The sequence below is a fragment of the Gigantopelta aegis genome, chromosome 14, assembly GCF_016097555.1.
Source record: "Gigantopelta aegis isolate Gae_Host chromosome 14, Gae_host_genome, whole genome shotgun sequence".
Lineage (NCBI taxonomy): Eukaryota > Metazoa > Mollusca > Gastropoda > Neomphalida > Peltospiridae > Gigantopelta > Gigantopelta aegis.
The window spans coordinates 44,437,305-44,465,180 of record NC_054712.1 but is presented as its reverse complement, the minus strand read 5'-3'; the positions used below and the strand labels follow the sequence as shown (position 1 = coordinate 44,465,180).

Genomic DNA, 27,876 nt, shown 5'->3' with positions numbered 1-27,876 from the left:
CTCTGTATACAAACCAGGGTCTCTACCTCAAATATTATACCCACGGGCTTGTTTTAAATAACATTTGCATTTACATAGGACATGTAATTTGCCGCAATCAAGAGTTTTACATTGCACTTTTCTCATTCCCTCTTAATATATATTTTTTATCTCGAAATAAACCAATAACCAATGTCTGATTTGAACAGCAGTTTATAAGCAATCCGCGTGGATAATTAAAGCAGATAAAAACCGTAGACAGTTTAGTTATTAGACTCAGACGAAATTTCACCTGAACATGAGTTGGCACCGGTTTTTGTCATACCTCGAGGTAACCGAGAGAAAGCAGGGCGGATTATAAGCTCTGAACTCAATGAGATAAGTTGGTTTTTTCTTGCATGCTGTGCGTTGTAGATCACTTTAGTTTGGGTGAAATATTAGAAAAGAAAAAAACGCCCAGCACTGCAGTTTTCAATAAATCTCTATTTTCTACAGCCATTTTCATTATCACGGCCCTGCACGGGCTTGAGTGGCCTCTAGTTTTACAACTGCCTGGCAGACATTTGTCTAATTAGACACAGCGTCTGGAGATAAGCCACTGTTGAACAACAGGGTCGGTTGTAGCCTGGTGGTCGGCCTCAGTGGTGTCGTGGTTAGGCCATCGGACATAAGGCTGGCAGGTTCAGGGTTCGCACCCCGGTACCGGCTCCCACCCAGAGAGAGTTTTAACGACTCAATTGGTAGGTGTAAGACCATTATACACTCTTCTCTCTCACTAACCACTAACAATTAACAACTGACCCTCTGTCCTGCACAGACATCCCAGATGGCTGAGGTGTGTGCCCATGACAGCGTGCCTGAACCTTAATTATATATAAGCACGACAATAATTTAAAAGAAAAAGAAAGAAAGCTCAGTGTTAGAGTGTTCTCCTGAAGTGCGATGGATTGCAGGATCGATCTCCATAAGAGGAAACACTGAGTTGAATCATCCTATTCCAACCAGTGCTCAAATGATACGATACGTACTATCTTGTCTGCAGAATACTACATATAAGAGAAAAAAAGCTGCTAATCTGAAAGAACACCCTATGATACAGCATTCGGTAGCTAAATCAATTAGAGTCACTGTGTTGCACGACTGGTATGTGAAATAATGTGTCACGTACAGTCCTGTCTGTAGGGATGTGCATAAACAGACCCTTGCTGCTGTTCTCCATCTACCCGTATTTTAAAAACATGCTGAAGAGTGGCTACACAAATAGTTCTTTTGTAGATTTTATAGTTAAAGCTAAAGGATTTTTGTTTTGTTTAACGACACCACAAGAGCACATTGATTAATAAATCATTATCTGTTGGATGTCAAACTTTGGGTAATTCTCATACATAGTCATCAGTGGAAACCCGCTTCATTTTTCCATTAGCAGCAAGGGATGTTTTATATGCACTTTCCCACAGACAGGAAAGCACATACCACGGCCTTTGACCAGTTGTAGTGCACTGGTTGGAACGAGAAACACATTTTGTTGATGTATTATCGCAATTACCATGAAGTAAAAGGATAATTGTAAACAACGGAACTTTTGCATATTTTAAACTACAAGGCAAGCATTCTACCACCTGATCTAAATTGCAGCCCCTACCTCAGTTCTACGTTCCATTGGTCTATCATTAAATTACATTCCTCTCTTCTGGTTTTAGTGAATCCATGTGATATTCTAATGAATAACTTGACCGCGGTAACTGCTACTTGGTCTTCAACATTCTCGTACAAAGCCCAAAAGCTGAACACAATAATTATTACGGTAATTGTTCACGTATCTTCATGGAAACAACCTTGAAACTCAGCTATTCACGATTGGAATTTCGTCATTGTCTGTTGCTGTTACATAATGGAAGTAACAAATGAATTCATCCCCAATCTGAAATACCGCAAACGGAAACCACGAGTCCTCGTGTTGTTATCTCGGTAAAGGTCACCTTGTATAAGATACCAACCGAAATCACATCTGGAGTAGAACATTGCTGTTTTGAATTCAAATATACAAATCAGAAACAAAATACTTCAATTCTAAACATAATGTACTTAATACAGACTTGTTTTAATTAGTAACATGATCTGCGTTCAGCGATAGAGAGCAGAATGAACGTTCGCGGATGATTTGATTGGTATTAATTTGAAGTGATAATTTGGACTGACGGGAAGCACACACACACACACAAAGATTTTAATAATAAGTGGGCTTTTTCTTGCTCTTTTCGTCTGAACGCAAACCGATGTTACTTTGTGGCTGCTAGGATAACACATATCGCAGAAGACAAACACAAAAACCAGTCTAGTCAGCTCTATGCTCAGTCTACTTGTACACAATCCTGTCTTACTTTATGGTTGCAATGAAGACAGCAAAGGTGGCTGATGAAAAGCGCAAACGTTATTACCACCTGACCCAGACGAAATTATTTATTTAACAATATGTTTAATATTGTAAATATCTACACCGAACTTGGACTATGGATTCCACCTACAATTGTATTTAAGAACCCGTTGACCTTGTTTTCCCTATCGGACATAGAATGAAAGATACAGCTGGAAACGTGTGCTCCATTTGTCTTGTCGCGAAACATAGTGCACGAGATTTATGTCAGTGATGCTTGTGAGTATATTGGCCAGAACAATGGGATGACGATCGAAAGACGCAACCGTCTGCCAACTCAATCCTTTCAGACGTCCAAGCGATCCTAATACCCGACCGTCTGTGTCACGTGCTGCCACGTCCGTTCTTTAGGGGATCGATTGGCTAGTAATAAATCTTAAAATTAAAACATATTGTGTTGCTGAGAATTTTGTTTTTTTCACGAAAGATGAAAAATATTGAAAAGTTGAAGTTTTGCAGCCATTTAGCTATTTCCGGTTTGTAGTTAGTATCCAAACAGCGATCCGTATCTTCGACAACGAACTAGTTTCACAATATTTTAACTACATATTGTGGTGGATGGGCCAGGGAGATGAAGGCATGATACGAAAAAGGGACGGGTCGTAGTCCAGTGGTAAAGCGCTCACTTGATGCGCGGTCCGTCTATGATCGATTCCCGTCGGTGGGCCCATTGGGCCAGATCACCACGACTGGTGTATCAACGGTCGAGGTATGTGCTATCCTGTCTGTGGGATGGTGCATACAAAAGATAACAAGCTACTAAGGAAAAAATGTAGCGGGTTTTCTCTCATAGACTGTAAGTCAATATTACCAAATGATTGACATCCAATAGCCGATGATTAACAAATCAATGTCCTCTAGTGGTGTCGTTAAACAAAACAAACTTCTTTTTTTAATTGATCTGTTTTAAATCGTGTTTTACATGGGTCAAAATTTTAGATATTCGCGTAGTTGGCCATATGACGAGTGCGGAAATAAAATTAAAATAGGGACATGCAAGGATGAATTTACAGTCCTTGAAATGGTGTATTTAAAAAAAATATTGTTTAGAGTTTTCTGTCATTGTAAGATGTTATTAATAGGTTCCATAAGCGTAGGAGATACGGGGTCCTGTCCTGGAGAAAATCCTCAAATTCAGATAAAAACAATGGAGACATTCGGGCATTCTGGCCTGAAAACGTTTCACCATGTATTTGTGTATGTGTGTGGAAGTGGGGGCAGATGAAATTTTGGAGCGAACGAGCATGGAATGCCCAATACACTGGGGGTCCAGGAAACGTTGAAATCTAGAAGCTATGAAATACCATTTTGCAGTCATTTCAGGGAAGTTTCATGCTGTTTAGCAGCAATGTTAATATGAATAAACGTTGTGTAATCCAGATACAGACGCTTGTGTTAATTCGGCCAAAAATCAGACTGCATCCCCCCCCCCCCCCCCCCCCCCCCCCCACACACACACACAAATGGGATCCGATACAATTTTCTGTTTCGAACATCAGTGTATGTACAAAAACAGTATATATTTCTGTTCGTGCTAATGATTGTTGAAGGTCAAATTTTATTTCACTTGCTAATGCATTTTTCTTTTCGTATGTATGAAATTATTTGAAGATAAAATCCAATTTCTGATAGTATAAACAGAATGATCAAATGAACATAAATACAGTGCATTTCTAACAAAGTATTGTATTTAATATGTAGCTTTTGTCGTATAAAAGGCTTTGCTAATGGGAAACACGCTACATGAGTAGCATATTCATGTAATCTCTTTAAAGCATTTTAAGTGAAACATTTCCCCATAAAACGTAAGGGAAGTACACACGGTCACCCCACCCCAAAATGTGCACACGGATATATATGTACAGGTACACTCTACTCAACATAATGTAACTTTAAAGGAACATTCCTGAATTTGCTGCATTGTAAGACTAATAAAATATTTCTACGATTAAACTTACATATTAAATATATTTTCTTGTTTAGAATATCAGTGTCTGTATATTCAATGTGTTTCTGGTCGTCTTAATATTTGTAAGAAGCCCAAACTGGATTTTGTCTTCAAATAATTTTGTACGTACGAAAAAACAATATTTTAGGAAATAAGATTGAATTTAACCTAGTATAAATATTAGAACGACCAGAAACACGTTTAATATACAACCACTACTATTTTATGCAGAAAAAATATATTTGATATGTAATTACAATCGTTAAAATGTCTCTGTTAGTCGATAACATCTTAAAAAGTGTAGCAAACACAGGAATGTCCCTTTAAAAATACCCCCACATTATATACGAGCCATATTGAATATACCTTCATAATGCATATATACAGTTATTTATGATATAACAACGCAGTCATCAATGAACGAGACAGGATTATGAATGAGACAAATTCAATCACGAGATGTCAGACAGTACGATTGGTCAGAACAGTAATATGTACAAAGGATAACATGATCTATACTTCTGAAAAAAAAGTACAGCCATCGAAAATGACTTTTCCTGCCGACGAAATTTTAATACAAAAACAACCTTTAACAAAATTGACGAGGATATATTTTTGGTTCTTATTATTAATTGTTAGCTCAAGAATATCGCTTCTGACGCAGCATTTATCGGATATTTTGTGAAACGCGACGAACGAAAGTATGATAGACTATCTGGAGCAAATATGTGATAAATCGTTACACAAATCTGGCCACTTTCTGAAAATGTTGATCACAAGTGCAAAAACTAAACTTTGTTTGGTCAGTAAACCACGCATGACCGTTTCCAAATATATGGTCAATATAATCTGTCCTGGCTTTAGGCACATCATAATACGTTTTAAACCACGTGCTTCCTCTTAATCTTATAAGACGAGTTCACTTTATTCAAATCACACGACAAGGCAAATTGATGGGCAATATATATATATATATATATATATATATATATATATATATATATATATATATTATAATTATATACTAGTATTTATCTAAATCTCGTTTCTTGTTTTCCTCAGCTAACGAAAAGGGAGAGAACTATTCCCGTGATGGTGTTCGTGACTATGAAGAAAACCCAGAAGAGGACACCGTCCAATGATTTGCCTATGACGTGCCACGTGATGTCTAACGACCTGACGTCCTCCACCTCGCGCACTAATCTCGAACACTCGTGGGGCGTGCAGTGGCCCGCCACATTGTTCATCTCCGTCTCGCTACTCTTGTTACATTTGCAGTCTAGCGACTCGTCCTTGACCTTGTTCTGACTGTGGATGATGATCGTCTCTTGGTTCAAGTTATCAGAGTCGCAGATCTTGTCTCCCATCTGAGGATGAAGATTTCTTCTGTGTCCACCCAGGAAATATTTCACAATCCTTGGAATGGCCGTGTCGGGATCCTTGTGGTGTATATTAAGAACGATTCCAGCACATCCCACCGATAATGTACTGATCGACAAAAGTGACGTCAGGTAGACCGCTGTAAAAGAAACACAAATGATACATAAGTGATATTAAACGAGAAGGTGAAATAAAAATGATAATTTAAATCCAACCTTTTCTTCAGACCGATAACACATAAGGTGACCGATATCACATGTGACCGATAACATATAACGTGACTGATAACATATAAGGTGACCGATAACATATAAAGTGACCAATAACATATAAGGTGACCGATAACATATAAGGTGACCGATAATATATAACGTGACTGATAACATATAAAGTGACCAATAACCTATAAGGTGACCGATAACATATAAGGTGACCTATAAGGTGACCGATAACATATAAGGTGACCAAGTAATAGTTAGAGGACGAGTAACAATACTTTATCGGCGTATAAAGGTAGTGTCGCACGAGACAAAGGCGACGCGTTAGCCCAGCGTTTTCTCGTACGACACTACCTTTATACGCCGATAAAGTATTGTTACTCGTCCCCTAACTGTCTTAGAGCAGAGCCAAAATCTCGTGCAGCAATACCGCTTATAAAGTGAATGTCTGAAGTACTTTATCGGGATATAAATGTACTTCACGTGACCAAATATGAAGCTCCCATTGGACTAGAAATTTCAGCTGTGCTCTAATAACATATAAAGTGACCGATAACATATGAGGTTCCCAATAACATATAAGGTGACCGATAGCATATAAGGTGACCGATAACATATAATTATTATTTTATGATACGTCAGCACATTTGTAGACTATAGTATGATGTTGAAATAATATGTAGATGTTCAGGAACCTGCTGGTCCGAAGGATGAGTCAAGAGAACCATACATGATTGATTCATGTTGTCACCATTGGTTACCCGGAGTCCGATTATTTGAATCTCTCAGTCATTTGGTTTCTAAAGCCCCGTTCACATGGCCAACATTTACACTCATAAGTAAATATACATGTATGCACATTTTACCCACGTGTGCAAAATTATATTTGCTTAAGCATTTACATGACAACTGTATACATGGAAGATGGCCTCATATAATCACATTTTAACCAAAATGCTCAGATAAGCACGATTTGCTGTGCGTACACATGACCAAAATAGTTTGAAGTATTCAAGCAATACTTTTACTTATATTATGCAAGTGTTAATTTGCATGTGGTCTCCACTAGGTGCAAATTATTTAAAATTACACATATGAGTATATTTACTCATGTATGCAACTGCGTTCCTATGACCAAAGTTACTCATGTATGCAAATTTGCATATATGTAAACAAATACTCTTGTATGCAAATGTGTGCATGCATGTAAACGGGGTATTACATGTCATAGTGATGGAGACCTTTTTGTCTGGACAGAAAACAGAAATAACCTGCTAACACACAACATGTTACAAGCAAATTGCATCATTTTGTTTTCTATATGCCTTCCCAAACAAATGACAGCGGATGCTTTATCAGACGATATACCAGCCATCAACTCCGATTTGAACGGGAAAATAATCGATTCAACAATACATCGTTTGTCGTGACAGTATTTATCACGATCTTTAACGTCCCGGTCAAGGGCACTAGTGGAGACGGGAAATACAATCCTAGTCCATTGAGGTGATCAAAGATTCTCATCGCATGTTTGGCGCTAACTCTACAACTGGAATACACCACACCGCTCTGAAATGTGCTAATGATCCATGGGCTTTGAAAATGACTTGTACACACCGCCGCTCTGAAATGTACTAATGATCCATGGGTTTTGAAAATGACTTATACACACCGCCGCTCTGAAATGTACTAATGGTCCATGGGCTTTGAAAATGACTTATACACACCGCCGCTCTGAAATGTACTAATGATCCATGGGCTTTGAAAATTACTTGTACACACCGCCGCTCTGAAATATACTAATGGTCCATGGGCTTTGAAAATGATTTATACACACCGCCGCTCTGAAATGTACTAATGATCCATGGGCTTTGAAAATGACTTATACACACCGCCGCTCTGAAATGTACTAATGATCCATGGGCTTTGAAAATTACTTATACACACCGCCGCTCTGAAATGTACTAATGGTCCATGGGCTTTGAAAATGACTTACCAAGTACGGAAAGACTCTCCGAAGTCTTGGGCATCACGTCACTGATAATCCCAAGATAAACAGTGAAGGACAGTAACACGGTCACTGCCAGAGCCATCCGTTCTCCGCAGTCCGCAGGCAGGATGAACACTAGAACGTTCAGCAGCGACAGCATCACCACTGGAATAATGGTGTTCAGGATATAGAAGGTCCGTTTCCTCCTGAGGTGCACGAAGAACCTGACTCCCGTGTGGTGGGTGCCCGCCCTGTATGTGGAGGGGTAGGTGTAGTGCTCGGCCCGCGTCTGCGTGATGTCCCACTCTCCGTTGGGCAGCGTGGCGTCCAGGTGGATGGAGTCGTGGCCGGGCTTCACGCTCAGGGTTCTGTTCGTGTGCATCCACGTGAGGAAGCGTATGTCGCAGACTTGCGAGTCGAACGGGTACTTCATGATGTTCACGGCGCAGCTAGTCTCCACCACGATGCCCGGCTCCCACACGATGAGGCCGTCGTCCTTCACGCTGATCAACATGGCGTCGTTGCCGAGCTCACGGTAGCTCTGCGCCCTAAAATTAAAATAAAATCGAGTGTTTTTAAAGGCATATTTTCTCAAATCACAAAGTATTACCTGAAATTTTGTTAATTGATTTGTCATTAAACGTACTTTATTTAATTATCTACGTAGCCACCATTTCCCACTTATTAATGATTGTTTTGTAAACATATTTTAATTATGGCAATGGTCCATAATAAAAAAAAACTAAAATTACCAGGAGGGTTGACATAGATTTCACTCCATCACGGTTCAGTTAGGATGATGCGATAGCCAGATTTGGTTTTCGAAAATTAATGTAATTTTCATTTATTATCTGCTTTTAGTGAAATAAGGTTCTTACATCTGTTACAGGTAGTACTAAACCAAATAACTTCCGGCTGGGTCAAAGTTGGAGGTGCACCCAACTTTTGATAGAGAAGTGAACACCACAAGTCCTGTGATTGGTTATAAATGTGAGTGTGTTGGTTGTGAAAAATAATAGTTTCATCTGGGTAAAACAAAATGTGCAATTTTATTTCATCTAGTACCAATGTGTCAAGTAGCCTTGTGCTTGAAACATGTTTGGGGTACCTGTAAAAAAAAGTACTCGAATTTTGTGCGAAACTAGGGTAGTCATAGACGCTACCCGTTATCTCAGAAACGAGCAGCTTGACCCCCATTTTTTTCTGATTCACTTTAAGTGTAAGGGGTGGTAGTATTTATATCCATGGCGTTTATGTCGGTTGATACGTTGCAGGTAGGAGTTTTAGCCACATATGTTATTATTGTCGTCTATGCGATTTGATTTGGTAGTATACACCCTATAGCACATATTCAGTGCATAATAAAAAATATTATGATTTTGTCATTTTATTTAATTAAACTATACTGGTTGATTAATTAGCCATCACTCGATCATGCAAGTTCACAATGACCTTGACCTTGACAATAATCTCTGTACATGGCTCTGAATGGAGTTTGAATCAAAGTTAGCACTGAAGAAAAGTCGGTTTTGGCCTATAATTCATACTGTAAAGATTTCAATAATTTCTTTTTACATGGTATTTGACTTGCTATATACAACTGCTCTTAAATATGGTATTATATATAGGCAAACTGAAGTAAGATTTTAATAGCAATTTATTTTTATATTAAACATAGCATGTGCCAATAGTGGGTTAATGTCTTTAGTTTCCAATAACATTGGTAATTTTATACCGTATGTATGAAATTCTGAAAACTGAAATTTGTAAAGAAGTTGATTTTTATTGTAATTTTGACATATTTATAGGGTGCTAAGTTATATTTGAGACAAATTTGTAGTTATATGCAAAATTTAAAGTAAATTTGAAGAAAATCTTTACCAAAAATATAATTAAATTTGTTGTCACTATTGTGCCTTCTGTTCTTATTTGTACATAACAATAAGGTTGATAAACATATACTTAGATCTCCAGATCATTTTTTCTTCTTAATAATCACTTAGTTAGCTCTCATGAAAAGCATTTTGAGTTTATACTAGATCCAGAACCAATTTTTTCAGATTTGATTATCTGCCTTGGATTAAGTTGATAATTTATTTTATTGTTAAAGCTGTATTACCTAATGTTACTAGCTAAATAAAATGCTGCATTACAGATTGTAGGAATACATCTAATGTACATATTGTATTCATCCAGATTAGAAAATAATGCAAGAAAATAGATGTTCGGGTAATTTTGTCATTTAAAAATAGCTTTTTTCAGTAATTAATCAAAAATAAATGTGTTAAAGCTGCATGATTATTCCAGATATCACAACTATTAAAACCTCCAACTACAGTAGGCTATAAATAAAATATAGTCAGGAATATTGGTGGCTGCTAATAGTTTTGATGGTTCATTATGAAAATCAGCATGGCTGATGGATTTGAAATTCCCACACCTGGTAACTTGAAGACACCCACACCCAGCATACAGGATTTCCTCCCAACACTAATGTTCAGGACATTAAGTCATTACTTCATACAGGTACAGTCATGTTTGTGTTTCCTTCCTCAAACAGTGTATTTTTTTAATACTGATATTTCTTTGATGTGCCTGTTAAGGTCTTCATAAGCTAGGGGCCAATCAAGTGCATGTGTTTTAATGGAATTCTGTAAAGGGGTAGAGGTACTCTGACTATCTTTGTTGTCTCTACATATATACCTGAGTACACACACCCAACTGAAAGTAAATATCTTCAGGAGTTTTATTTTAAAACATTTTGTTGTTTAATATGACATATTGCATTTGTACAAAACTATATGCAATATATATGCTTTTTGAGGTGTACATTATATTAGGTTGCACTGTAGAAACAACAGTTTCAGTGAGGTTGTCAGTTTATGTCAGAATACACCAGATCCTGGTTGTCATAAAGACACATAGATGGACACTTTTTGAAAAATGTATGTTATCAGTATAGGTAGTACTAAACCAAATAACTTCCAGCTGGGTCAAAGTTCGAGGTGCACCCAACTTTTGATAGAGAAGTGAACACCACAAGTCCTGTGATTGGTTATAAATGTGAGTGTGTTGGTTGTAAAAAATAATAGTTTCATCTGGGTAAAAAAAAGTGCAATTTTATTTCATCTAGTACCAATGTGTCAAGTAGCCTTGTGCTTGAAACATGTTTGGGGTACCTGTAAAAAAAAGTACTCGAATTTTGTGCGAAACTAGGGTAGTCATAGACGCTACCTGTTATCTCAGAACCGAGCAGCTTGACCCCCATTTGTTTCTGATTCACTTTAAGTGTAAGGGGTGGTAGTATTTATATCCATGGCGTTTATGTCGGTTGATACGTTGCAGGTAGGAGTTTTAGCCACATATGTTACTATTGTCGTCTATGGGATTTGATTTGGTAGTATATACCCTATAGTATGCCTTTAATGCTATGCTCAAACTAAACTGTTACGACGATTGCGTTGTAACTTTCCCAACTTTCGACTTACAACGGGTGCGTTCAGATTAACAATTAATTCTAGGCTCAGACTACCAACTGCTAACACAAAGGTGGCCAACCTTCTGCTGTCACGACTTATACAACTGTCCAGTTGCTAGTCTGAGTGCTCTTTCAACTCATTTCTCGTCCTATAACCCATTAGTTGTAAATCTGAACGCACCCGTAGTTGGGGAAACGACAACGCAACCGTCGAGTTGGCCAACGTCGTCTAACGCCCGTCCATTTGCTAGACTAGAATTTCGTCATATACAACTGCCACGACAGTGTGTTGAACGAGAATAGCCGATTGCACAGCAAACCGATGCAATCCTAATGCTTGTCTCGTGGCCATTCTTGTACGAGGAAGTCGTAACGTGTGGCGTCGCCTTTAGTAGACTAGTTAAAGAGACTGTTCTGAGTTTCCGTATACTTTATTCTATGTCCGACTGTTAGAGACATTTCAACGACAGAAATTGCACATTGAATACAATTTTTTGTTTATAATGCCACTTTTCAAAGACCGGGGTATGTATTATCCTGTCTTTGCGATGGTGCATATAAAAGATCCCTTGCTGCTAATCGAAAAAAGTAGCTCATGAAGTGGCGACACACCTGGTTTCCTCCCTCAATATCTGTGTGGTTCTTAACCATATGTCCGACGCCATATAACCGTAAATAAAATGTGTTGAGTGCGTCGTTAAATAAAATATTTCCTTCCTTCCTTCTGTTCTTGTTTACAATGCGAATGAGTGTCTGTTCGTCCTAATGTTTGTAGTAGCTCCTACCGGAGTTTAGCTCCCGATGGAAAGGAAGGAAATGTTTTATTTAACCACGCACTCAACACATTTTATTTACGGTTATATGGCGTCGGACATATGGTTAAGAACCACACAGGTTAAGGACATCATAGATATATAAAGAGAAAACCCGCTGTCGCCACTTCATTGGCTACTCTTTTCGATTAGCAGCAAGGGATCTTTTATATGCACCATCCCACAGACAGGATAGTACATACCACGGTCTTTGTTACAACAATTGTGGAGTACTGGCTGGTACGAGAAATAGACCAATGGGACCACCAACGGGGATCGATCCTAAACTGACCGCGCACCAAGCGTGCGCTTTACCACTGGGCTACGTCCCGCCCCTTTCCAATGGTGTCGTTCACAAAATAAGAATTAAATTGTTTTTCCAATCCAGAGAGTATTTTAATGGCTCACTGGGGAAATATGAGCCAAATACATAGACCCGGATAGATGGACAAGGTGGTTGAAATGTTTGTCAAGGATGGCCTACTTGTACATTTGGTGGATATAATCACTGCAATGAATTAAATCATTTTAATAATAATTAGTGGGCGGGACTTAATCCAGTGGTAAAGCGCTCGTTTGATGCGCGGTCAGTTTGGGATCGATCCCCGTTGATGGGGCCATTGGGCTATTTCTCGTTCCAGCCAGTGCATCCTGACCGTATATCAAAGGTCATGGTACGAACTGTCTTGCCACTGGGATGATACATATAAAACGATCCCTTGCTACTATTGAAAACATGTAGAGTGTTTCCTCACTAAGACTGTCAAAATTACCAAATGTTTGACATCCAATAGCCGATAATTAATAAATTAATGTACTCTAGTGGTTTCGTTAAACAAAACAAACATACTTTTTTTTAATGATAATTAGCGACATTCCACCCACTCCTGTGCCCGCTCTTCGGGGGAATGAGTAAATAATGGTCCCGGAATCTGTTACCAAATTCATTATTGGTTTTCGTGTATTACGAGTAATATGTTTCGTCAATATACTGTCTATGTTATTCTATCTTAGCCACATATGCTAATGTTATCATTAGGGGGATTCTATGAAATACTTAGTATGGTACGACCTTTCATAAATAAACGCAGTCAATGGCAGAATTAGCGATATTAAGAGCTCTAGTAAATGTTACAGTGTCGTAAATAAAAATTTCCATTTTAAAACGAACGACGAAAGGCTGGACACATTATTCATTTTGGGGAGGTGTTGTAGTATTCATTTCCACGAGTTAGGGGGCGAGACGTAGCCCAGTGGTAAAACGCTCGCTTGATGCGCGGTCGGTTTGGGATCGATCCCCGTCAGTGGGCCCATTGGGCTATTTCTCGCTCCAACCAGTGCACCACGACTGGTACATCAAAGGCCGTGATATGTGCTATCTTGTCTATGGGATGGTACATATAAAAGATCCCTTGCTGCTAATCGAAAATAGTAGCCCATGAAGTGTTGATAGCGGGTTTCCTCCCTCAATATCTGTGTGGTCCTTAACCATATGTCCGATGCCATATAACCGTAAATAAAATGTGCTAAGTGCGTCGTTAAATAAACCATTTCCTTCCTTCCTTCTATGAGTCATGATTTGGTTGTTATAGGTTGGCATATAATATATTTAATTATATGTGTTAACATTGTCGCAAATGGGATTCTATTTTGTGTAATATAATCTATAGAATTAGCTTGTCTTACGTGTTCTCGACAAACAGGTCTGGAAGCCAGACATCCCTTTGGAATACAATGACCTCGTCGATTCCACCATAATCGGAAGCATTCCACCGCAAAAACTGATCCCACCATTCCTGGAAAAAAAGATAATTAGTTACGTTTGATAAACATTGATGTTCTTATTATATAACTTTCTTCTTTATATTTGTCGTTCCAGCTAGTGCACTACGACTGGCATATCAAAGGCCGTGGTATGTGCTATCATGTCTGGGTGATACGAAAGATCGCTTGCTACTAATTGGAAAATATAGCGGATTCCTCTCTATTGTAGCGGGTTTTTCTCTCTCGAAATTACCAAATGTTTGACATCCAATAGCCGCTGATTAATAAATCAATGTGCTCTAGTGGTGTTGTTAAACAAAACAAACTTTGTTTTTCTCTTTATCTTTCGGCTCTGGTGAGTCGGGATGTAGCTCAATGGTAGAGCACGCGCCTGGGGTGCGTTGTGTCGCTGGTTCGATTGTTTTTGTTGGAGTGTCCCCATCACAAATCAGCGGCCCACGACTGACGCATTAAAGACCATGTCAGGTGCTGTCATGCCTATGGGAAAATGGCACCGATTTCCTCTATCACACTAGACCAAATGGGAAGACTATAATATACGATACACCAATAAGACGTTGTTAAACAAACGACCGGCCTCGGTGGCGTCGTGGTTAGGCCGTCGGTCTACAGGATGGTAGATACTGGGTTCGGATCCCGCAAGGCTCAACGGGTAGGTGCAAACCACTTGCACCGACCAGTGATCCATAGCTGGTTCAACAAAGGCCATGGTTTGTACTATCCTGCCTGTGGGAAGCGCAAATAAAAGATCCCTTGCTGCTATCTCGGAAAGAGTAGCCCATGTAGTGGCGACAGCGGGTTTCCTCTCAAACTCTGTGTGGTCCTTAACCATATGTCTGACGCCATATAACCGTAAATAAAATGTGTTGAGTGCTTCGTTAAATAAACCATTTCCTTCTTTGTTAAACAAACATTCCTTAATGTGTTTTTGTTTTGTTTTTTGGGTTGTGTTTTTTGTGATGGTGGTAGGGGTGGGTCGGTGGGGGTATTATGCATGAACACAATTTCAATTTGATACAATGTATATATATATATATATATATATATATATATATATATGAATTATGTAATAAATAAATATAATATGTAGATAACGTTTATTGAATCTGGCTGGGGCTATATCGATGGCCGATAACCAAAACTTTGTTTGCTAAGATGAGATCAGTCCATTGTTTCACGGTTCCATGTTTTAACAATGCAACCAGTTGTTGTTTTGGTTTGGTTTGGTTGTTTGTGGGGATTTTTTTCTATTCATTTATTTATTTATTTATTTTTTATTTATTTATTTATCTTTTTGTTAACCAAATACGCCTTTCAAAATAACATTCGCATACGGCAAAGGTTTTCGTCTTGTAGCATCCAGAAAAAAGTACGGAAGTAACCATATCAAAACACAAAACATGTCTACTAGCATGTTCTGGGGTGTCGTTAAACTATCGGGTATATCATTCTTTTCCTTTAACGGGCGGGACATAGCCCAGTGGTAAAGCGTTCGCTCGATGCGCGGTCGGTCTAGGATCGATCCTCGTCGGTGGGCCCATTGGGCTATTTTCGTTCCAGCCAGTGCACGACTACTGGTATATCAAACGACGTGGTATGTACTACACTGTCTGTGGGATGGTACATATAAAAGATCCCTTGCTGCTAATCGAAAAGAGTAGCCCATGAAGCGGCGACAGCGGGTTTCCTCTCTCAATATATGTTTGGTCCTTAACCATATGTCTGACGCCACATAACCGTAAATAAAATGTGTTGGGTGCGTCGTTAAATAACACATTTCCTTCTTCCTTCTTTTCCTTTAAAGTCGGCCGAGCCTATTCCAATATGGAAGCAATTCTGAAACATTACCAAAAAAATTATCTGGACGTACGGTAAATAGATAGTAGAACGCGGAAATGGATAACGCATCTGTAATGACTGAACCCGAAATTGGTAACCGCAAACTGTCAAAAACAGACATGGACGGTATAACCGAATTATTACTGACCACGGTTTGCACTTGATGGTAATGTGAATATTTGTACCACTTTCGGCCGTCAACCTGCTTATGTTTACGAAGGGGCTAATCAAGACACAATTATATGGTTTTGTTGCTGTTCAATTATCCCTCCTCCACCCCCCCCCCCCCCCCCCCCCCCCCCCCCGCAATGAAAAGCCACCCAAGAATCACACCAACAACAATAAAGTTTGCTTTGTTTAACGACACTACTAGAACACATTTATTAATTAATCATCAGCTATTAGATGTTCTGACTCGCTACATTTTTCTATTAGCAGAAAAAAATTACTTGCAGCTATTCGGTACGTGGCTACAGCGGGTTTTGTTTCTATCTAGACACAACCAAAATGAGACAACAATAGCTGTAGCTTAAAATGTTCGGATGTGTTGTTAAACTAACATTTTCCTTTCTTTCTACCGACCAGACGACAAAATGACTGTAATATTTTTAGACACCAAATAGCCGTAGTTTGAAATGTGCTGAGGGGTAAAACAAATATTTATTTTCGTTCTCAGGACAAGGTGTGGAAATAACCATAATTATGTTTGACACCAAAATGGCTGTATTCTGAAATGCGCTGATGTGTCGTTAAACTAACAGAAAGAAAGAAAGAAAAAAATGTTTTATTTACGTTATATGGCGTCAGACATATTGTTAAGGACCACACAGATTTTGAGAGGATCCCTTGCTGCTAATCGAAAAGAGTAGGCCGTGAAATGGCGACAGCGGGTTCTCTCCCTCAATATCTGTGTGGTCCTTAACCATATGCCCGACGCCATATAACCGTAAATAAAATGTGTTGAGTGCGTCGTTAAATAAAACATCTCCTCCTTCTTCTAACAAATAGCCGTAGTTCTATATGCACTGAGGTGTCGTTAAACAAAGATTCCTTTTTGTTCTCTAGACAAGATGTTGAAATAACCATTATGTTAAGACAGCAAAAAAAAAGAAGAATTTTTTTTACACCGTTGTCGTTAAACACACATATTTCTTTCTGTAATAATTATAAACAGCATGTAAAACGACGGACAGTCGAGCGAGCGTTACCGTCATCGGTCTTATCACTCCAACAGAGAAAATTGGCAAAAGAAAATACATTGGCGATTACGAGCCGCAATACATTTCATCAAATAATTTCTACAGATGATAAATTCTTGTGAGCGGCTCTGAAAGACCCAGCAGACCGTGGGTAATGGTCGGCAGTGAAATCAAGGCAGAAACTTTTCAATCGTACATCTTGGGGGTGATCACAATGGCCGCCAGAATCCGCCGGGACGAAGCATGGCCGCAAATGACAATCACGGGCTTATCGCCGTGTTGTCAATAAACTGGCATGAATTGGCCAAGCACGTGCATCTGTTGAAGCTGCAGAACTAATTTCCTCGCCAGAGGCCGGCGATCCAGCAAGAGAATTTAATTGAAAACAGAATCACTGGCCAGGTTTTCTGATTGTGACATGTACGCTGACCAATTGCTAATTCGTTGACATAAATTAATCTTAAGCAGATGCTTGTGACGAAAATGCGCACAAAACGGTCCCTTGCTGCTAATGCAACAATTATTGAGAGAGTCCCCTAAAGAATGTGTGTGTGTTAGAATTATCATGTTTCACATCCAGTAGCCGGTAATTAATGATCAATGTACTCCAATGGTGTCGTTAAACAAAACAGATCTAGTTGACTTAGCCATATCTGACCAAGGTGAAATGTTCCAATGAGATCCTATAGGTGTTAGAATAAAATCACGTCAGTGGTGTCAATTTTTTTTTAACCACACCACTAGAGCACATTGATGTATTAATTATCGGCTATTGGATGTCAAACATATGGTCATTTTGATAGTCATAGAGAGGAAACCTGCTACATCTTTCCATTAGTAGCAAGGGATCTTTTATATGAACCATCCCTCAGACAGGATAGTACATACCACGGCCTTTGATACACCAGTCGTGGTGCACAGCCTACACCCAATAGCCGATGCCTATTTTTGTGCTGGGGTGTCGTTAAACATTCATTCATTCATTCATTTTTTGATGCACAGCCTGAAAGGAGAAATAGCTCAATGGGCCCACCGACGGGGATCGATCTAGACCGATCGCGCATCAGGCGTGCACTTTACCACTAGTCTACGTCCCGCCCCTGGTGACAAATAGTATGTCAAAGAGTTTGGACCACAGAAGCATGCAACTATAATCTTTTTAACAACGTCGTCAGTTACCACGTAAGAGCATGGACTACAATTAGTAACCACTACAGTGGCGGCGCCAGCAATGGTTGTATTAGTGTGAGAATATTCATCCTCCTTCGAGCCTGATAAACCCACTACATGCAAGGAATGTACGTTTGATGTAACTGAAAAATAACAGCAAGATGATCAGAAAAAAACACGATATTCTTGATTTCTTGTACGGAAAACTAGTGTATGCGAGTATGCGAGCATGCGAATATAAAATCAACAATAACAACAACAGACACAACCACAAGAACAACTAAACAGCCAAATACACATAGAGTTAAAGTGTGTTTTGTTTACAGCACCACTAGAACACATTGCTTTATTAATCATCGGCTATAGGATGTCAAACGTTTGATAATTTTGACATGTAGCCTTAGAGAGGAAACCCGCTACATTTATTTTTCTATTAGTAGCAAGGGATCTTTTATATGTAGCATTCCACAAAAAAAGATAGCACATACCACAACCTTTTGCATACCAATCGTGGTGCACTGGCACGAGTATACATAAACGCAACCAGATAGACAAGGCGAACGATTGTACTGTCTTATAGGTCCAATGTTAAAGTTCAAACTACACTGTTTCGTTATTTTCACATTTAAATGTAATAAATAACTACAAATTAATCGATCACACGCTTAATCTTTACATAATTAACTCCAGAATAATAATTTTTAAAAGTCTTGCACTGGACGACAAAATGGGATTCCCAAATAATATTTCGCTAATATTATTTTGTCAGTTGATAATTCTGGGACAACTTATGTGTGTTGAATGTGTACGCACAAAAAAAGGGACGTCACTAGTTAATGCGTGTGACACATTGTTCAGATTCCCCCTAGAAAACCCCCAAAATTCTACTAATAAATGAAATTATTGGGTTGTAATTTTTACAGGCATATAACTGAAGGTATAAACTTTATGTTTCAAAGCAAAACATAATAAATATGTTTTTAGCGGGAACCAGCATTATTGCAACTTTAACATAGCACCTTTTATCTACAGTCTGATAAGTGTGAGTGTTCTAATTGCCCCTAAGTAAACTCACGGATCCTCCCCTGTAATAGCTACCCTTTTAACTTGATGTTAATGCACTTTTACGTACTAATGCTATGCAAGCACCGTTCTGTTACCAGTTTCTTATTTATGAAATTATATTTCATACTTACTATTTTTAACCATCCACTCGCTCTCAAAACCTGATTTTTCATATCCTAAAATAAAATAAAAACAAAATAAATATAAATATTTCCTCAAATTGCCTTGTCAATAAAAATAAAAAACCCTTCAGTAATAGTACTGAATTCAAATGGCAAAATCAGTAGTATATGAAATCAATGCCATGATGCGATATTTACACGATGATAAAACAAGAAATGGTTATACATTTGTGTATTCAATTATCAACCAGCAATAAAATCACACACACTTCGATGAATCCAATGCCCAATTTCATTTCAACTTATTTTCGTGCTTATATCCAATTTAGGTTCCAGCACGCTGTTTGTCCGACGCTACCCTAAGACGTTTCTTGGTATAACTTAATCTCACTTATAAAAATGTCATTAATGTTAAGACATAATTATTGTCATCTTCAGGATTCGAGTCCACGAAAGTACAAATCAAATAACTACGAGAATGAGAGAGAGAGAGAGAGAGAGAGAGAGAGAGAGAGAGAGAGAGAGAGAGAGAGAGAGAGAGAGAGAGAGAGAGAGAGAGAGAGAGAGAGAGAGAGAGAGCGTTTGTTATAAAAAAACAAACAAAAAAACAACAACTATATACTCTTCAATATTAATGTTAATATCAACTATTAGACCGAACATACATTTTGACCACAGACATCCCAGTAAAGAACGTTCAGGTCTGTTATCAACACACCGAAACACATTCCATAGTTTGCACGTGCATCAAGCAGTTGCCCGTACACGTGCGTGAGGTGTCATTCTCGATTTTGAAAATTTCCAGGAAGTTCGATTAATCACTGTGGAACATTATTTCTGTCAATCTTTTTCATTCTTTTGATCATACAGTTGTTATTGTTTTGTTTTTAGTCATTTTTATTGTTTGAATTTGCGATTTGAATTTGCGATTTGAATTTGCGAAATTTCACTTCTGACTCTAATCGTCCTTCAAGATCTTTGGTGGTCATAAAACTTACTGTAATACTGAACTACTGGTTGTAATGTTTGCCCAATTCATTCACTATTACCATATAACCATTCCCCACAGCTAATATTCTTTACAATTTTGGCAATTGTAAATTCTTATTAGAGTTCCCCTACTTTTTTGAAGAGTATATATGTATATATCTTCGTCTGAGTTGTACCGAAAGCACTGGCCTTTTGTCGATGTTGACAAACCTTAATAAGTGTCCAGGAATAAACTGATTAATCAAGATGGTATTTGCAAAGAAAGCTGGAACAATATAAAGCTATATATTCATCTTAGAAGTGAAAATAAATCCAGATAAAAGACGAAACTCACGAACATAAGTGGGAAGCTGGTATTCCTCACTAATAAGGTTTGTACATAAACTGTAGACACAGGAAATTGTAGTCCCATGGGCACCAGCAGTGCTACGTTACTCACGATTTGTTTCTATCACATCTGACTGAATCCACACAGAAAGTTATTTTAATTTAATAAAAAAAAGTTTGTTTTGTTTAACTACACCACTAGAGCACATTGATTTATTAATCATCGGCTATCGGATGTCACATTTCGCAATTCTGGTATTATAGTCTTAGAGAGGAAACCCGCTACATTTTTCAGTAGTAGCATGGGATCTTTTATCTACACCATCCCACAGACAGGATAGCACATACCACGACCTTTTATATACCAGTTGTGTTGCACTGGCTGTTACAAGAAATACTTTAATTTAATATTACACAATACTATTAATCAGATGTGTTATATACTCTTCAAAAAAAGAAACGCAAAAGGGTACAAATGGGTTATAACTCCGATTTTATGTTTCCTACCGGTTCATGCTTTGTGAATATAAGGTCATTGCATGTCCCAAACACATTCCTACGGTTACATTCGATAAAACGCAGCTACTGTACAATAAAGTTCCAAAATGTGAATATTCGCAAAAACGCAGCCACGTGCAAACCATGTCACCACTGCACGTGCGTTGTCTGCACGTGCAACATGAACACCGACAGTATAAAAGTGCAGGGTGTTCGCTTGCCTGGCCTCTGTATCTGGCCGACAGTTGACAATCCAGGACATGCCACGTCTCAGTGAACCGCAGAGAAAAAATGCCATCGGCCGACTAGACGCAGGCGAATCCAGAACGACCGTTGCCAGGGCATTCCATGTGTCCCCAAGCACCATCTCCAGACTGTGGGACCGTTACCAGCAACATGGATCAACACGTGACCTCCCTAGATCCGGTCGACCACGGGTCACTACCCCCGGGCAGGACCGCTACATCCGGGTACGCCACCTTCGGGAACGATTGACTACTGCCACCTCCACAGCCGCAGCAATACCAGGTTTGCGCAGGATATCCGACCAGACCGTACGGAACCGCCTACGTGAGGTAGGAATTCGTGCCAGACGTCCAGTTCGAGGTGTCATCTTAACACCACAACACCGTCGACTCCGACTGCAGTGGTGCCAGATTCATCGACAATGGCCTCAACTGCGATGGAGACAGGTGTGGTTCAGTGACGAGTCCCGATTTCTGCTCCGACGTCATGATGGAAGATGTCGCGTGTATAGGCGTCGTGGTGAACGTTATGCGGCAAAATGCGTGCAGGAAGTGGACAGATTCGGCGGGAGTAGTGTCATGGTGTGGGCAGCCATCTCACACACTGGCAGAACTGACCTGGTCCACGTGCAGGGCAACCTGAATGCACAGGGCTACATTGACCAGATCCTCCGGCCACACATCGTTCCAGTTATGGCCAACGCCAACGCAGTGTTCCAACATGACAACGCCAGGCCTCACACAGCACGTCTCACAACGGCTTTCCTACAGAACAACAACATTAATGTCCTTCCTTGGCCATCAATATCACCGGATTTGAACCCAATTGAGCATCTATGGGACGAGTTGGACCGACGCCTCCGACAGCGACAACCACAGCCCCAGACCCTGCCCGAGCTGGCAGCAGCCTTGCAGGCCGAGTGGGCCACCATCCCCCGGGACGTCATCCGTACTCTGGTTGCTTCAATGGGCAGGCGGTGCCAGGCAGTTGTCAACACACGCGGAGGCCACACCCGGTATTGACTCCAGATGACCTTGACCTTGGTGGTGTGTCCTATCACTTACTCACAATGGACTAGAGTGAATTGTGAACAATCCTGCAACATTTGGTAATTATCGGACTCACCATTCAATAATTAAATCAATTCTCCAAATGTTACGACAATGTGGTTTTGCGTTTCTTCTTTTGAAGAGTATATTAAAGTCGGAATAAAAACAAAACTTTGCACTGAGCTAAAAAGAAGATGTTGATGAAAAAATATGATGATGATGATGATGATGAAGATGATGATCATGGTTATCATATGTAGAAGAAGAAGTTGATGCTGATGATGGTGATGATCATGATAATGATGATGATGATGATGATGATGATGATGATGAAGAATGTGATGGTGATGGGTGATGGTGATAAAGTAGGAAAAATCAACCAATTATAGAACACCAGATTCAAACCTAGATGTTTTCGTAGTGATTTAAAGCAACACTGGTCTCTAAAACAATCTCCACGACAAAATCACACAACACACCTCGGGAATGCTGAAAGTATATAATGCGAGGACACGAGATCTCTCGATCACAAACGACGCCGGACACTTAACTGTTAGCAGTGTTGAGAGTAATGCAAAGAAGCACGATTTGATTACATTTATCCACACTTCCATTACGATGTCTTCTGTCTGGTCGCATACTAACTGAATAAGTTTAAATGTCACCGCACGATCTCTCCCCTCACCTCGTCTGACCCTTTTATGTGTATGTCCTATAGTTAGTTTTTATATTGCGTGAGCTGGTTAATCCCGGTTAATAACAACCACAATGAGCTCAGGAAAGCAGTCATATTTGCTTATCTACACCTCATCACATTACGGTGAGAGAGAGAGAGAGAGAGAGAGAGAGAGAGAGAGAGAGAGAGAGAGAGAGAGAGAGAGAGAGAGAGAGAGAGAGAGAGAGAGAGAGAGAGAGAGAGAGAGAGAGAGAGAGAGAGAGAGAGAGAGAGAGAGAGAGAGAGAGAGAGAGAGAGAGAGAGAGAGAGAGAGAGAGAGAGAGAGAGAGAGAGAGAGAGAGAGAGAGAGAGGAGAGACAGAGCGAGAGACCAAAAAAGAAGACATATCAAAAGAGAAAGAGCGAAAGAAACATCGCTTACTAACAAAAAGTACTGTGACGGTACATGCTCTTAATTTCTTTTCGCCTGTGGCGATATTAATTGTTTTAGAAGGCTGTGTGCAGTTCCAAATGCACTTAGCCCAGGTGGGCAAATTGTTACGTAATACCTTCGCGCGACCGTGCATTCCAATATGCACTTAGTCCAGCTGTGGAGGCCATGTGGCCAGTAGTTACGTAATACCTCTGCGAGTGCGGTTTTTACAAACGTGATTTGGCGACTGGAGACAGAATGTCTGGTCATCTAAGGAAAGATACCTACTCTGGGAGAGGTGGAAATATCAGATGATACGTGAGGTACCGCCTTGTACCCCCAGGCGATATTCGCTGTCTCTGAGAGTTTTTGAATAAATAGCTAGGGTTTTAGAGATATCGGGGAGAAACATATTGGAAGTATCCAGGGGAACGGACGACGTCCACTGAACGATCTATATTAGTTCAGACGGGAGTTTGGTAAATATATATTTTCTGCTCTGTGTATAACCTTGATGTGATTGATGTGACTTTAAATATTTTAATACTGTATTATACCAATATTATTTAGACGGTGCTGCCGGTCATCTGACGCAGTAATCTGTAGGCTCACTGTCCTTAATAATTATAAAAAGCTTAACCAGTCATCCTAGAGGACCTAGGTAAACTGTAGGTTATTGTCTTTATTGTGGTAGGTACCAGTATTAATTCTGTGTTACAAGGTTACTGAATGATAGTTAAGGGTTAATTAAACATTAACCAGTTAGGAATAGAGTTGTAATTCCTCTATTAATTAATTTCCCCTGGAAGCGTTTCTCAATTATCATGCGTTATTGAACGAGTAGTAAGGGTTAATTAAACATTAACCAGTTAGGAATAGAGTTGTAATTCCTTTATTAATTCAGTTCTCCTGGAAGCGTTCTCAATTATCACACGTTACTGAACGAGTAGTAAAGGTTAATTAAAAATTAACCAGTTAGGAATAGAGTTGTAATTCCTTTATTAATTAAGTTCTCCTGGAAGCGTTTCCCAATTATCACACGTGTGGGTGTTGTGTCACGGTGAAGTGATTAGCAAATTGTGTAAACTAGACACCTAGAGATTAACTAATTAAGTGATCAGTTATGGGTTGTTATTATTTGTTGTTGTTAATTAACTACTGCGGCAGTACATTTGTCAGCGTAGGTTAATACAGATTCCTAAGTGTATTGTGTTTTTGTTGTGTTTTCTAGTGAACTAAACGTGCTATATTACATATACTTTATATAAGATCTTATCTCTAATCATACCTAGACTAGGCACATAGCGGGTATAACTGCCGTTACAGAGAGATCTAATAGATATAGTTAGGAGAGATATTTGGACAATCGTGTTTCATTCAGTTACGGGTATTATAGGATCCCCGTGACAAGTACCAAGGAATCTTTCGTATCTATTGAATACATAATTGTATGATAAAAAGTATATTTCACACCTATGACTATATGGATATTTAACACCTTAAGTGTGAACATTTTAGGCTCATAGGTAAAATATTTCTATAATAGCAACATATTCAAAACTGTAAGTAAAGGACGCAACGTATATTGTCAGCTATTGCTATTTTGTCTGGCGTCGCATTTTGTATGTATGTACCAATTGCGGAACGTTCGCAGGGACGGACAGACAGATTTCGTTCAGGGCAGTCGATCCTAAGACAGATTTCCTCTCAGGCGAGCGCTCTACCACTGAACTTCACCTCACAGCAATAACATGGACTACAGACACAATGTGCACATTAAGCAGTTATCGGAAAACACAAAATGACCCTCAAATCTCTCAGCCCATATGAGCAGTAAAACAGATTAATGTCGCCAGGAAGCTGGCATCATTTGTCTTTTTCTGTCGTTACCGAGAAATCGTTTCTCGACGTCAATACAATTGGAATCTAGATTAGAATAAGCAGAAAGTTCTACAGCTCAATAGCACGCCACCCAGACTGCTGTGGCGATCTTCCCACACAGTGCACGGTTAATGCGAGTCCGATTCCGCGAACTGTTAATGCACATACACACAGAGGTGTTAATCAACTCGCCGATCATTTAAACCAGTTTTTATAGGCATGGAATCTGGATCGCCGAGCTCCCACGTGGAAACACATTTCAATTTATAACGCCTTTGGGCATTCCAATATATGGGATTACTGCTGTGGAATTGACCTTTACCCAGTTTGTGTTCGACAGCAAAATGTTAGGTTTATTATACTGACATGGTCGACAAAGTATGAAGTGTGTAGTCTTCTGATTGGCAGTCATCCTAAAGGCGAAGCATCTGGCACCGTTTCTTGGCAACAGTCATTACTTTATTAAAACGCCCTTTGGACTCTACCTCGTGTATAGATATGATTTTTGAACGCACACTGGTTATGTCGTCCAGATTAAGTTACAGCGACTGTCCTGAGTGTGCTCCCATTGTAAGATCTTCACCTGTAACATATCCTTTCTGAGGACAACAATTACGCAATGCAGATATGTTCTTGTTTAGAAGGCACAGACCCTAGTTTCAGCCCGTAGAATGGAACCTAAGTTTGTTTAAGTTACAAACCTGTAACACATTTGGATAACTTTACAAAAGAGTGAAACAAGAATCTATGACGTTGAAATGGCGAAATACCGTTAAAAATAGACTAAAACTCGACTCCATAACTGTGACCTCTCAGACGCACGTGCGTTTTTACAAATATTAAAAAAAAGCATTTTGTAGAAAAAACTTCGGTTGTACGGAAATGGATAAGCAGAACAATAAAATATAAGTAAAGTTTGATTTCAGTGATCATAAATGGCTTTAATAATGAAAAATATGCCTTAGTGTTTAAAAACTAGGGCCTCTCCCTTTAACAAGGTGTTTGTTGTCGTTCTAATGTTTATAGTAGGCCAAAATCTGATTTTACCTTCCAGAAATTTCGTACGCTATATATATATATATATATATATATATATATATATATATATATATATATATATATGTATGTATGTATATCAGGAAGATAAACCATTCGTGGATCATGATAAGGAAGATAAACTACCCCAGTTCTGCATCTTCTCACCAGTTCATGGATCATGATAAGGAACATACCTCCCAGTTCTGCACCTTCTCACCAGTTCATGGATCATGATAAGGAAGGTACCCCCCCCCCCCCCCCCCCCAGTTATGCATCTTCTCACCAGTTAATGGATCATGATAAGGAGCATACCTCCCACTTATGCATCTTCTCACCAGTTAATGGATCATGATAAGGAAGATAAAACACCCAGTTCTGCACCTTCTCACCAGTTCATGGAACATGACACGGAAGATAAACCACCCAGTTCTGCACCTTCTCACCAGTTCGTGGAACATGACAAGGAAGATAAACCACACAGTTCTGCACCTTCTCACCAGTTCATGGATCATGATAAGGAAGATAAACCACCCAGTTCTGCACCTTCTCACCAGTTCGTGGATCATGATCAGGAAGATAAACCACCCAAGTTCTGCATCTTCTCACCAGTTCATGGATCATGATAAGGAACATACCTCCCAGTTCTGCACCTTCTCACCAGTTCGTGGATCATGATAAGGAAGGTACCCCCCCCCCCCCCCCCCCCCCCCCCCCAGTTATGCATCTTCTCACCAGTTAATGGATCATGATAAGGAAGATAAACCACCCAGTTCTTCACCTTCTCACCAATTCATGGAACATGACAAGGAAGATAAACCACCCAGTTCTGCACCTTCTCACCAGTTCGTGGAACATGACAAGGAAGATAAACCACCCAGTTCTGCACCTTCTCACCAGTTCGTGGATCATGATCAGGAAGATAAACCAGTTCCGCACCTGGTCGACTATTACCCAACCCCCATGATATAGATCAACCATGCCAGTTCTACGCCTGATCGGCGATACCCTGCACCCCCCGGAAGTCACCTCAGTTCTGCACCTATTAACAACTTCGTGGATAATGATGGGTAGATATCTATCAAGTTCTGCACCTGGTCAACTATTAAACCCTCTTGTTCTGTACCTACTCACCAACTGGTGGATCATAATGAGGAGGAAGAACATCTGCAGCACCCCCCCCCCCCCCAATCTTCACCTACTCACCAGTTCATGGATCATGATGAGGAAGAAGATCTACACGCCCCCTCCACCCCCTCCCCTGTCCCAGGACTGCAACTACTCACCAGTTCATGGATCATGATGAGGAAGAGCTACACGATCATCCACCCCAACCCGCACCCC

The 27,876-nt window shown here is 39.6% G+C and overlaps 1 protein-coding gene across 1 annotated transcript; it reads right to left on the bottom strand.

The window, feature by feature from the left end:
* Positions 1–5,419: 5,419 nt before the first annotated feature.
* On the bottom strand, positions 5,420–26,715 carry LOC121389290 (neuronal acetylcholine receptor subunit beta-3-like). Its single transcript, XM_041520887.1, has 4 exons — positions 26,701–26,715; positions 13,926–14,035; positions 7,956–8,497; positions 5,420–5,880 (listed from the first exon to the last, which is right to left on the bottom strand). Exons 1-4 carry the CDS (start codon positions 26,713–26,715, stop codon positions 5,420–5,422), a joined length of 1,128 nt encoding a protein of 375 aa, XP_041376821.1.
* Positions 26,716–27,876: the final 1,161 nt, after the last annotated feature.